The 13,158-nt window shown below is 34.6% G+C and overlaps 1 protein-coding gene across 2 annotated transcripts in view; it reads right to left on the bottom strand.

Moving 5' to 3' along the window:
* Positions 1 to 3,245: 3,245 nt before the first annotated feature.
* LOC106868441 (retinal-binding protein) overlaps positions 3,246 to 13,158 on the bottom strand; it is a 29,499-nt gene continuing 19,586 nt past the window's right edge. For both annotated transcript variants that reach the window (XM_014913717.2, XM_014913718.2), the window contains 3 exons: positions 12,241 to 12,380; positions 8,609 to 8,757; positions 3,246 to 4,336 (listed from right to left, as the gene is read on the bottom strand). In XM_014913717.2, the coding sequence (XP_014769203.1) occupies positions 4,179 to 4,336; positions 8,609 to 8,757; positions 12,241 to 12,380 (447 nt within the window). In that variant the 3' untranslated portion in view covers positions 3,246 to 4,178. The remainder of the gene's footprint in view (positions 4,337 to 8,608; positions 8,758 to 12,240; positions 12,381 to 13,158) is intronic.

Here is a 13,158-nt window from a genome sequence, read left to right as displayed (position 1 = left end):
GCAGAGCCTGGGGTACGTGGACGCAATATGGGTGACAGCAGAAAGAGATAAAAGAGAGTTGGGAGTGCTCAAGAGGTGGAGGTACAAGACCATTCCACACAGAGGAACAATGAAAGAATGAGAGAGAGAGAGAGAGAGAGAGAGAGAGAGAAAGAAAGAAAGGAAGAAAGAAAGAGCTGGTATTTGGATGAATGTTTGAAGGTAAGTCTCAGTAATATCCATAACAAGGACATTAGAAGATTTACTCGCCAAACTCATGATCTGACACTACAGATCCACCTGTCATCAAAAGTGATGGGTTGGCGGAATTGTTAGAACCTTGGACGAGATGCCTCGTAGTATTTATTCTGGCTCTTTGCATTCTGATTCGGTTGACTTAATTCGTTGCCAGGTTTAATACCATCATTCGATTCTTGAGTGCGTTTACCGGTTGTCATTCTGTTGCACGTATTCATACCATACCCCCAATTCTTTCCCTTTTTTTTTTCCATTAGTCTCAGACACTCTAAAAGCATAAAAAGGCTCATAAGTGCTACTCTCCACTTCCGGAATAATTAGTTAAAACCTACTCCACTATCCCACACCATACAATGGTCTTTAATTATGTCTAAACCAGTTAATTTTCTCTTTTTCTGCTTTTGTCCTCATGCCGCACTTCATGTTTTCTTCTTTTTCTAGCTATCTGTATAGGAGAGACACTGAATTCGCAACCAGGAATTGAAACCTCGGTCTGCATGTTAGTTTCCATTGTTATCAACATTTACACTACGAATTTATGTATACCGCAAGGCACCTTAACATCAACAAATGCTTTTTCTGCTTCTGGTCATTTTCCTTCCTCTTACATAACATCCCCGTTCATTTACTTTATTGGAACTCATGGTGTTTCATTTTTTTATCCTTTCATTTGTGTTATTGAATGCATGCACATGTGTTTCTGAGTAGTTTTCTAACCACTGAACACGAACGATTTGACTGCCCCTATCAAATGCTGGATTTAAATCATAGTGAGATACTAAGCAGTATAAAGTTTGTAGGACCCGGTTAGAAATTACACAGGAACGCCTCATAAAAATTGCAACCGTACATGGTTTTCAGTTATTTTGAGGTCCTTGTAAATTGTGAAACATAAGCTGTAGCTTACTTAGCTTAGGTCTAAATCTGGCAGAGTAGTTAGAAGGTAGGATTAAATATCTTGCAGAGCTTGTTCCGACTCTCTCAGCTTTGTATTCAAATCCCGTGTGGTAGTCTAGAATGGTGGACTGGTAGAATTGCTAGAGTCTTGGACGAGATGCCTTGCGGTATTTATTCTGGCTCTTTGCATTCTGATTCGGTTGACTTAATCCGCTGTCAGGTTTAATACCACCACCTGATTCTTGAGTGCGTTTAGCGGATGTCAGTCATGCCATGCTTTCAGTTCTTTTCCTTCTTTTCACTAGTCCCGGACACTCTAAAACATAAAAAGGCTCATTGGGGTTACTCTACTTCACTATTCCGCACCCTACGATGATCTTTAATTTTGTTTAAACCAGTTAAATTTCTCTCTGCTTTTTTGTCCTCATGCTGCACTATTAACTACTTAAATGGCTTCACAAACATTCCTTTAATACCCCACCACCTCCCAACTCCACTCCCAATCAAGTATCTTGTGTTGACCATTCATTACTTTCACTCCCACATTGATTAACAAAACCCAAACCCACCCAAATCCTATATATAGAATCACAAAGCCCCAAATCCTCAGATCTGTTTGACAACGAATGTAAGAAAGTTCTCCCAAAAAGTTAACAAGGAATTTAAAAAAATAATCTCCACACCCAAGTTAACAAAGAACTTCCTAGATCTATGAACTAAAATTTATATTATTAAAATATTTAAAAAAATAGCAAATTAAACTAATTAGAACTAACAGTGAAGTCATTCTTTTTCTTTTTGCACATATATATATATATATGTATGTTTGTATATATTGTATATAGAACGAATAGTGAGGGATTATCAATCCAGGCAAAATAATTCATAAGCTCTCTGTTGGCACACCAGGCTAACAACATTACTTAGATTAGTGATGAACTCGAAATAATCTTTTGGCAGGGTCCCAAGTTATGGCTCACGAAAATTTCCAGTAATGGCTTTGGCGCAAGTAGCATTAATTATCTTAGGTCGTTCAATTCACCTCAATTGATTAATCGACCGATTGAGTAAACCTATCTATAATAATTACTGGAAACAACTGTAAGCCAAATTTGCTCTAATAAAGGAATTATATGCAATGACCATTATTTTAGACTTGTCTCTTTTATATATGTATGTATGTATGTATGTACGTACGTACGTATGTGTGTGTGTGTGTATGTATGTATGTCATTATTCAGTTTTATTTCAAGATTTTTTGCCAATAAAGGAAGAGCCGGTTTCTAACCTAGATCCAATTCTCCTTCATGGGAATTTCAACATCAACATGGTATTTTTGTATGTGTGTATGTAAATGTATATATATTCAGATTAGTATGTATGCATGTACTTAAATGTATATGTATACACTCACACACATGTATGCGTGAGTATGCGTTAGTGTATATACATCACAAAACCACATTAGCTGAAAGTGGAAACATAAAGTCGAAGCTTTGACCTGATATGACCAAAAGTCCATGTAACTAAAGTTGTCGTCAGTACTTGATATAAACTGAGAATTGAAACTATGTCATCATAAATTTTTCAAGCATCCATTTTTCGTCTTTTTCAAGTTCTTTTAATAGAGGTTGATCTTTCCAACAGATGTTCTATAGAAATTTTTATTAATTCTTATTACCGTATTTGCTAGGATAGAAGACGCCCTGTAACATATGACATGCCTTTATTTTATAAATATAATTTTTGTGGAAAAAATAGATTCAGTATGTTTCCCCATACACCCATTCAAAAATATTTTAAAATGTTTTAAAGTGTTTGTATAAGAAAAAAAGTATGATTCTGATAATGTAAATATGATGTGGCAGTATAATGAAAATAAAAAAACTAAAAAAATCTACGTTATGGGAGTAAAATATTTGAACTTTCAAACAACTATATTGTTGATTTCTCATATCAACTGCATAGCTGTTTATATTTTGGTCAAGAGAATTGCCATACAGGATATTAAACTTATATTCCTGTCGTTTTTATATGCGTTTACACATATAGACGTATTTGAACAGAAATACATACATATCAATAGAAGAAGAAAAAAAAGCAAGAAACAATTTATTTATGCTCTATCTTTATTTGAAAGGATGAAGATTTAGAAGATACATTAAAAAAATGAATAATAGCGAAAAGGAAGCATTTAAAACAATTGTCATAAGTTGATATCAGTAACATCGGTATTAGTAACAACAGGAGATTTGTCGACTTTTTCAGAAGTCGCTAATAACTGATCACTAGCGTTATAATCCTTACTATTATTGTATCGTTCAGTTTTTGTCTTTTATGTTGTTGTATGTCATTTAATGTTTTTGTATGTGAACCCTTGTGGCTAATAAAAGAAAAAAATTATTATTATTATCGTTATTATTAAAATAGTGTTAGTTTATTATATTAATTTTAATGATCCATTGAATATTAGAAAAAACAAAAAACAACAACAAATGATTGGAATTTCTTTCCGTTATTGAAATTTTTGTATTTTAAATAAATTCATGATATTTTGCTTTAAGTTCTCCAAAATGTTCTAAATGTCATGTAAAATAGGCATGGATTAAAGTTAGAGTTGATATGTGCCACCACGGGCCGAAACAAATCTGAAATATCTGAAGCATAATATCAATTTTATCTTCAAATACAGATCAATATATCATTAGATAGTTTTGTACTATTTTTCAGAAGGATATTTCGGAAGGTTATAGAAATTACTTTAGATATTTCAATAAAACATTCTATAGAGGAAGATTTGCACTCAAATATTTATTCGTGTGAACAGGACAATTCTTATGACTTTCGTTAAATAGCTTCTCATTAGTTCGTTGTTAATGTTGCTTTTAATGTCCAACTCCTAGTTGTTACTGATACTATTCATTTGAGCATTGCTGGAATTGAATTTCTCTATCAACATATCTCTGAATCTAACAACGAGGTTTTTGTTTATATGGGTATGCATGTATGTATGTTAGTGTGTGCGTTTAGATTTATATATTAATCTAATTGATTTGAGCAGAAAGTTCATCCCAAGTGCTGTCTTTGATCATTTTATCAAGATCTTCTTTCAAAACATCAATTTCAGGATTCATAACTTCTGCAGTATAACGGACATTCTTTGAAGTCATCATACTAAAAGAATTGTCGAAGCACAGGGCATCTGCAAATAAAAAAAAATGTATAAGTTATTGTGTTATTTCTTACAAAGTTCCAATGTTGGTTCCAAATTTTGACACAAGGTCAGCAATTTTGGGGGAGGGATTTAGTTGATTACATCGACCCCTGTTTTCAACTTGTACTTATTTTATCGACTCGGAAATGGGTCCACACACACACACACACACACAAAGTCGGCCGCGGCGGAATTTGAACTCAGAACGTAAAGATGGACGAAATGCCGACGTGCTAACATTTCTGCCAGCTCGCTGTCTTACAAACAACGTATATTTCTAAGAAGAATAAAGCGGTGAGCTGTCAGAATCATTAGCACGCTATTTCGTCCGTCCTCATCTTCTGAGTTCAAATGCTGCTGAGGTTGACTTTGCCTTTCATCCCTTCGGGATCGATAAAATAAGTACTGGTTGAGCACCGGGGTCGACATAATCGACTTACTCCTATCCCGTAAATTGCTGGCTTTGTACCAAAATTTGAAATCAATATTTTAAAGAAGAATAAAGCGGTGAGCCGGCAGAATCATGAAAGCATTAGGTCGATACAATCGACTTTCTCCCTCCTCCAAAATTGCTGGCCCTGTGCCAAAATTTGAAACCAATGTTTTAAGGAACAACTGGATGGATAACGAACGTATTTTCCCTTAGCATATACTTAGTAACGGATTAATCATTGAGCAAAATAACTACTTTCTTAGGGCATCGAAGGAATGAGGCATCAATGTTCGTTTTTATCTTTTCGGTACCGGATCTATAATGGTGCAAACTGTGCAAAAGAAGTAGGCCCCCTCAAAATGTGGCCGTAATAAATAAAACAAACAAAACAAAAACATATGCATATGAGTGACGGCTATGGTTTTATGGTTATCTATGTATGCCACTTTATTCGTTTATTGTGTTGTTTGCATTTTGAATTAAGAAATTGGTCTATTTTAATGCTTCACTATTTGCAGTAAGTAATACGTTGCTGAATTTCTCATTAATTTTTTTTTTTCATCTATTAACAAAGTGAAGATGTAGATATTTTAACTATAAAAATATATTGTGCTAAAGGCAATGACAATATTTGTTAAATTAAACGTCGTACACATGTGAATTAATCTATGCCAAGCTGTTACAATAAATCAGATTAAATAGATTATGAAGGCTACTTAGCCAATGCTGTATTATTCTTAAAGCAGGTCCAGATGGCTAAGATTTAATGAATTTCCAAATTCAGTTACTTAAGTTTCAAATTAACTATAATGTCCAAGCTGGATTGTCTTACTAATGTTTTCAAAATCCTTCCTTGGACGGTATGGGCGAGATGATCGCGTTCTCATGCCCTGGCCCCCCAGCTCTCCAGATCTCATACCCTGCGATTTCTTTTTGTGGGGGTTTGTGAAAGAACTGGTCTATGTGCCTCTCCTTCCAAAAGACGTGGATGAACTGAAGGCCTGAATAACGAAAGCTGTTGCAACCATCGACAACGCAATGAATGGAACGTGTTTGGCAAGAATTGGACTACCGGCTTGATGTGTACTGTGTGACCAACGGTGCTCACATTGAGCATCTTTGAACATTCCATTAAAAAGCTTGAAATTGCAGGCTTTCAGAATATATCAGGTGCGCTTTTATGTCCTTAATAGTTTTCGAGATATTCAATGTCAAAATGTGCCCGAGACTTCTGGAACACCCTGTGTATATATATATATATATATATATATATATATATATATATACATATATAACAAGAAAATATTTTAAACATTTTAAAGTATAAAAGTAAGCAGCATTAAGCAATAATATTTTGTGTTGAAATTCTATATATCCTCAAGGTTTGAAGCCAACTGAATAAAAGATATTTTGCTTTGTACAAATAATTTTTTTTTACACACAAAAATATATTTTTCCAATAAATTACTACCAAAATTGATTTCTATTGAAAAAATAGTTTCCGATAAATTTCAGTAATTGTATTTCTCCCTTCTAATAATAAATTGTATCGAAAATTTTGGATTGTTTTTGTTGCCTGCTATTTTAGTGTCAACTCTAAAAGGTTGTTGAGTTTAGCTTGTGAGAAAACCAAATTTTTAATCTATTATTTTACAAACAGCACTTATGCCTCACTGTATTGTCAATGGAAGTGTAGAGGAGGATTCACTGTTGGTGTCAGGCGGTACGTAGGACATCTGTTGATTTTTATCCAGCCCGGTATATCTCTAAACGTTGTCAGTAAAATGAAAATAACTTCAAGCTGAGGCTCTGTGAAACAGAAGCTCAGTTTTCACTACACACTGTACATTGCATTTCACGAAATTGTGTCAATATAAATACTACTTTCTGAGTTCAAATTTCGCCTGGGTCGATTTTGCCTTTTATCTTTCTGGAGTTGATAAGACAACATACCAACCAGTTACAACATTCGATATAATTTATTAAAATCATCCCTCAAATTTGAGTAATAATTGTATATATGCATAATTATATGCATTATATATTTTCTCTTTTAATGGTTTAGTTAAAAGAATGGTGTGGGGTAATCAATGTCCTCTAGGCATAAATATCCTCTATGTTGGGAAACGTACATGGGAATTTAGGAATTTCACGTATTCCTAAAAGATATTATCATCTGATTAAAATAAATTAGAATTTATTTATTTTGCTTGCAGGTGAAATATTGATGTTTTAACTTACTGAACAATAATATAATCAGCATTATCCAGTGACCAAAATAAGCGTAATAATCAGATAATTCATTAATCTATTTAATTTTTATGTTATTAAGATTGAGATAATTCGATTTAATGTTAAATCAATAAGACATCTAAATAGACTGAAGTTCCAGATTTAATATTAGCTTCAAATTTTGGTACAAGGCCAGCGATTTCTGGAGAGAAGTTAAGCGGATTATATCAACCACAGCTTTCAACTGGTATTTATTTTATCGACTTCATAGGATGAAGGACAAAGTCGCACTTGACGGAATTTGAACTCAGAACGTAAAGACGGATGATTTCAGATTTAATATAAATACTATTGAAATTTTTAGATTTAATATTGATATTATTTATATTTCTTGACACTCGTGCGGATAATTTGCTTGACCTTTCACTGATCAGAGGTACCTATCAATAAACTATAGGTAATAATGATTTCTTTTGGGATTGAAACTACCAATTATTTCAAGACCTCTAAAACTAATGGAAGGCAGGGAGAAAGTTATACTTTGACCGGTGACCTGGCTCAAATACTTGCAACAGAGTAAACTTTGCTAAAGTCTTTGCTAAACTTTGCTAAAGTCTTTGCTAAACTTTGCTAAAGTTATCCATGTGCCAAGTAATAGTAATAATGTTAAATCGGACGATGGATTAAAGCCTACTGGATATCAAAACATTTTCTGTCTACCAATGTTCACAAAGTTTTGGTCGATGCAGCGCTCACTTACAAATCTTGAGCTGATTCAAGTCGAAATCTCGTAGTTGCGTAGCAAACTTATTAACCATACAATCATGCCTGCACTCTTGTGCCATTCACAGTGTATAAGTAATTTAGTTTCTCATAAATTATCAAAGGAAGGAAGTTACATTCGACTCCTGTAAGGCGTTGAATTCTCACACTGGTGCAAGATCAAAAATCTGTATAATCCACTGAATCGGCCTCAACAATTTTCTGATAATACTTTTATCGGCATAAAACAGTGAGAAGCAAAGTTGGGCCCGAAAGAGATTTGAACGTATAATGTAGGCGGTCGAAGCTAAATACATTAAAACGTTTACTTCAGCTCTCTACCGCTTCCATCACATAACATTTAATTAAAGGAGCCTTGTAAATGATGGTGTTCTCTAGGTGTAAATGCAAAGTACTTACAAATGATCCCTTAAAGGAGCCACAATGCAGTTGATTGATGCGCAAGAAGTTGCAATCAAATTCCTCTGAAACCTTTCACTTCGGTTTAAAAAAAGGACGAGAACTCACTAGATAAGGCAATGCTAGATACAAATTCTCAAGTTTCATTTAAATCTAACTGCGATCGAGGCTAGAAGACTTATGTTTTTATATCATATTTCTGCTGGTCGGATAAACACTGAACTGAGGCTAAACACTACCGCCGCCACCGCCACCACTATTAACAACAACAACAATCATAACCGCCATCACAACCACCACCGCCACCAACAACTGCCATCACCACCGTCACCGCAACCAACAACAAGACAACTACCACCACTACAACCACCATCACCACCTCAGCCAACATTACCGCCAACAATACTACTTACATGTTCCGGGATCTTTGCATTTGTAGCTGCCATCAAGAGTCATGATGGAACAGTCAGTTCTCTGAATAGGCACAACCTCTTCCCAGTCGTCACCATTCTTTCTAAAAACTCCAAATCCGATATCGTGTTCTTCAGTTTTGTATTCCCATCTAAAGAAGATAAAAAAGTAAATGAAATAAATGAACAAAATAAACAATAGTTTAAATCACATGCACTGATATGACGTTGTTAGAGAGATGCTATTCTAATAAGTATCTCACCGCCTCTTCCCCTCGATACAGCACGCACACAAACCAAGCAAAAGTACATACGTACACATACATATATATAGGAAGAGGGAGAGAGAGAGTGACAGAGTTTACCTGTTAAGGTCAACATGGAAAAGCAACTTAAAATTAAGTTTTGATACCAGGTGTGTACATATTCTATTAGTAGAGTAAGTTCATCAAGAAGCGTTTTGTAAGTTACAAAGATGTCCACGTGTCAGTGCATTATGACCGTTTGATTGATCGATTAAATGGAACCGCTTGAAACAGCCGTAATGCAATGAAACCTGGACATCTTTGTTACTTATTTGCATGATATATATATATATATATATATATTGGCTGTGCGGTAAGTTGCTTGCCTACCAGGTACATGGTTCCGGGTTCAGTCCCACTGTGTGGCACCTTGGGCAAGTGTCTTCTACTTTAGCCTCGGGCCGACCAAAGCCTTGTGAATGGATTTGATAGACGGAAACTGAAAGAAACCCTTGTGTATATATATATATATATATATCTGTGTGTGTGTGTGTGTGTGTGTGTGTGTGTGTGTAAAGACAGATAAATACAAGTAGGCTTAATGAGTATATCTGTATGCAATACAAAATACTGAGTACAGAATAAAGCATACAAAAAAATAAAAGGAGATACGCAGCAGTATATATCTTGACCAGCAGTTTCGAGCAAATCATGACTTATGCTGTAACAATGTTCATTATATAGTAAAGACTCTTAATGTTGTATGTGTGAGGAACAACACAAGTTCCTACGATCTACTTAATGGAGTCTCTGTGTGTTTACTTAGATACACGCACACACATGATGATGATGATGACGATGATGATGATGACGATGATGATGATGACGATGATGATGATGACGATGATGATGATGATGATGATTACGATGATGATTACAATGATGATTGTAGAATGGGAGTGAGAAACTCCAATTTACGACTCACGTAGACTTCGCTTTGCATAAATATTGCAATGATACCAACATGGCCACTTTTTCATATCCTAGGAATGGCAAATGGTGCAGCATCGCTGAAACTGATTAATTTCAAGTTGGTCGTGATGACCAAAGGCTTTCCAGCCATAACTACTCTTTCAGTTGTTTAATGTATAATCTACTTCGGATTACATTATTCATCGTGAAAATCTTTTCTGAAGACATAAAAGTGTGATTTGAAAGAGATTTTGCAGTTGTTTCTACTAATTCGAATAACCACTGAGTGGATCTCCTATTCGTTCACGAAAATTCGTGTTTTATTGTAGCAACAAAAGGTTCGGCTTTAGCTATCATGAACATAAGAACAAAATAATAGTGACTGAAGCCAACATTGGAAATATGGAAACAACATGATATAGTTACTGAGTTAGGAGAAGATAGAGGTATTGTTATAAGCACTCTATGCAATGACTGCATTGTTTAATTCTATTGCACAAGCAGTGAAGCAATAACTGATTGAAAATCAGGGTAAAATACAAAACAAGTATTGAAGTAAGGCTATTCAAGTCAAGTGATTTATTCAAAGCACTTAATGTAACAGTTTCAGCGGGTTGTTATCTCATGATCCATAGAATAAAAGTCAGATGTTTTATCTAGTCGATTATAGATACATTTGCTCAGAGGTGCCATCCTTATGAAAAGCAACAGGCAGATTAGTGTTAGATATTTAGTACAGCGAAAATTAAAAAGCTAATGGAAATAAGCAATATTAGCCATTAACTAACATAATTTTAAATTTTCGGTATGTACCAGAGACAAATTTGGGCATATTTCGGTTTTATTAAAATCGTACGGTAAAGCATAAACTTCACTGTACCTACCAAAGTAATAATGAAAAAATATCAAGTATATTGGATATCGGTTGGAGTAAGAATTTAACAGTGTTTACAGAATAACCAATGAATGTTTACTATATTTGAAAAAAGAAAAAAGAAAAAAAATTAACCATTGAATATTATTTTTTCCTCAACATAAAATTGTCTTAAGACGTCTACATAAAATATATTAGCACTAACTTTATTGTTTTTTATGCTGAAGGCATCATCGAATTGTTTATTATTTAAACAATTTTAACCTTCTTCACCAATCACTGTAAAATCCTATACATTTACTTCGTAATTTTCTCAGCACTACTTTGGTAATTGCAATGGGGGTTATGCTTCGACGATCGTAAGACTAAACATATCTTTGTTGACTTTGTCTTTTTCATGTTATTCGTGAGATTAATTTTGAACCTATATGCATGTATGCATATACGTATAATAATGAGGATGATGATGATGATAATAATAATGGTTTCAAAATTTGCCATAAGGGCTGCCATTTTGGGGGAGGGGATGAGTCAATTACATCGATCCCAGTGTTTCACTGGTACTTAATTTATCGACCCCAAAAAAGATGAAAAACAAAGTCGACCTCGGCGGAATTTGAACTCAGAACGTTAAGACGGACGTAATACCGCTATGCATTTTGTCCGGCGTGCTAACGATTCTTCCAGCTCACCGCCTTAATAATAATAATGATGATGATGATGATAATAATAGTAGTAGAAACTGTAACATTGTGAGATTAAAACGTTTCATCTGTAAATATATAGCTTTCTTTACCATTACACCAAACTGATAGCACAACTTTTGACCGCCTAAATAGGCAAACTTAAATTAGGTAACAAAAATGTCATATAATTGACCTGTCGAGGAGCATCTCTGTATACACGCATACATATATACCTATAAATATATATTCATATATACACATATAAGGGAATATGGAGCAGTCGCCATATTCCATTCCATATCGGCTAACTCTGAGGAGCGTAAGGTTATATAATGGGATTGTTACCTAACACTCCATTGTATTCCTAGCGCGAAATCGATTTGTAAGATCAGCCGTGATGGATATATAACATTGTACATTCATTAATATATTTTGTACATTAATATATTCATATATATATATATATATATGATATAGAAGATTGTATGCAGGCAAGAGGACAGCTGGGAGGAGGCATGTCTTTCTGCCTCAATAAACATCATCAGTACAGCAGTTGCTCTTCCTTATCTTCGGCAGAACGAGACTCTTAGATATATATAAAAAAAGCAATACAAAAGCAGAACACATCTATCGCTAAAGTAGTTTGCATAAATGAGACAAAAATGGGCTAAGAGGAATCCCAATACTAGTGCGTGTGTGTGTATATATATGTAAGGTATTTCTTAGTAAATGCACATATACATTCACATATGTGTATGTGTATATGTGCATGATTGGATATGCCTGTATGTATGTATGTATTTATGAAATGAGTGTGTGTGTGAGTGTTTTGTATGTTTTAGTATGTCTTCTACTTACTTAAGGAAACTGTCTTCCTTTTCGATTTCATATTCAATGTAAATCTTATCACCACTTCCAACAGTAATGGTTTCCATAGTTTCGAAGTCTTCGGTATTTTCCAAATAGAATTCTTTAGGTACTTCACCACCATGGCAAATCTGAAAATACAAAAACAAGCAAAACATATAGTAAACCATATTAGACCATTGATCCAAAAATAGATTGAAAATATGAAGACAGCTAATGATGCATCAGTAACTTGCTAATACTGGACTGAACAATCGAGAACGAAGTGTACTGGTTATTGAAAAGATGCATCGGTAGCATCATTATACCAATAACCGAGCTTTTTGTTGTATATCGGTGGTTCTGTATTCTCTGTCAACAGTAGATCATACCATTTAATCACACTATATACATACGGAACAAGTTATACCTCTGGTTTGTTTTGATACGTTCATTCCAGAATGCTTTGAGGGCTCAGTGGTTAGAGCGTTGGGCGCATGAGGTAGTGAGTCCGATTCGTGGACCGGGCTGTGTGTTGTCCTCAACAAGACACTTTATTTCACGTTGTTCCAGTTCATTCAGCTGTAGAAATGTGTTGCGACATCACTGGTGCAAAGCTGTATCGGTCTTTCCCGTTCCCTTGCTGGTCTTCCATAAACAACCTTGCCTGGACTTGTGCCGCGGAGGGTAACTTTCTAGGTGCAATCCCATGGTCAGTCATGACCGAAGGGGGTCCTTACCCATTACTGCCTCGAAAAGAGGATAAATGGTTTTATGCACACGCTCACACACACCTACCTACCTATTTGTAGGTAAGTAGGTGTGTATGTGTGCGTCTATGTGTAGAGAGGGGGATATATATATATATATATATATATATATGTATACATGTAAATGTATATATATATATATATATATATATATATATAT

Source organism: Octopus bimaculoides, chromosome 1 (genome assembly GCF_001194135.2).
Source record: "Octopus bimaculoides isolate UCB-OBI-ISO-001 chromosome 1, ASM119413v2, whole genome shotgun sequence".
NCBI classification, from domain to species: domain Eukaryota; kingdom Metazoa; phylum Mollusca; class Cephalopoda; order Octopoda; family Octopodidae; genus Octopus; species Octopus bimaculoides.
Note: the sequence above shows the minus strand (reverse complement) of the source record. Positions and strands in the feature narration are given on the sequence as shown.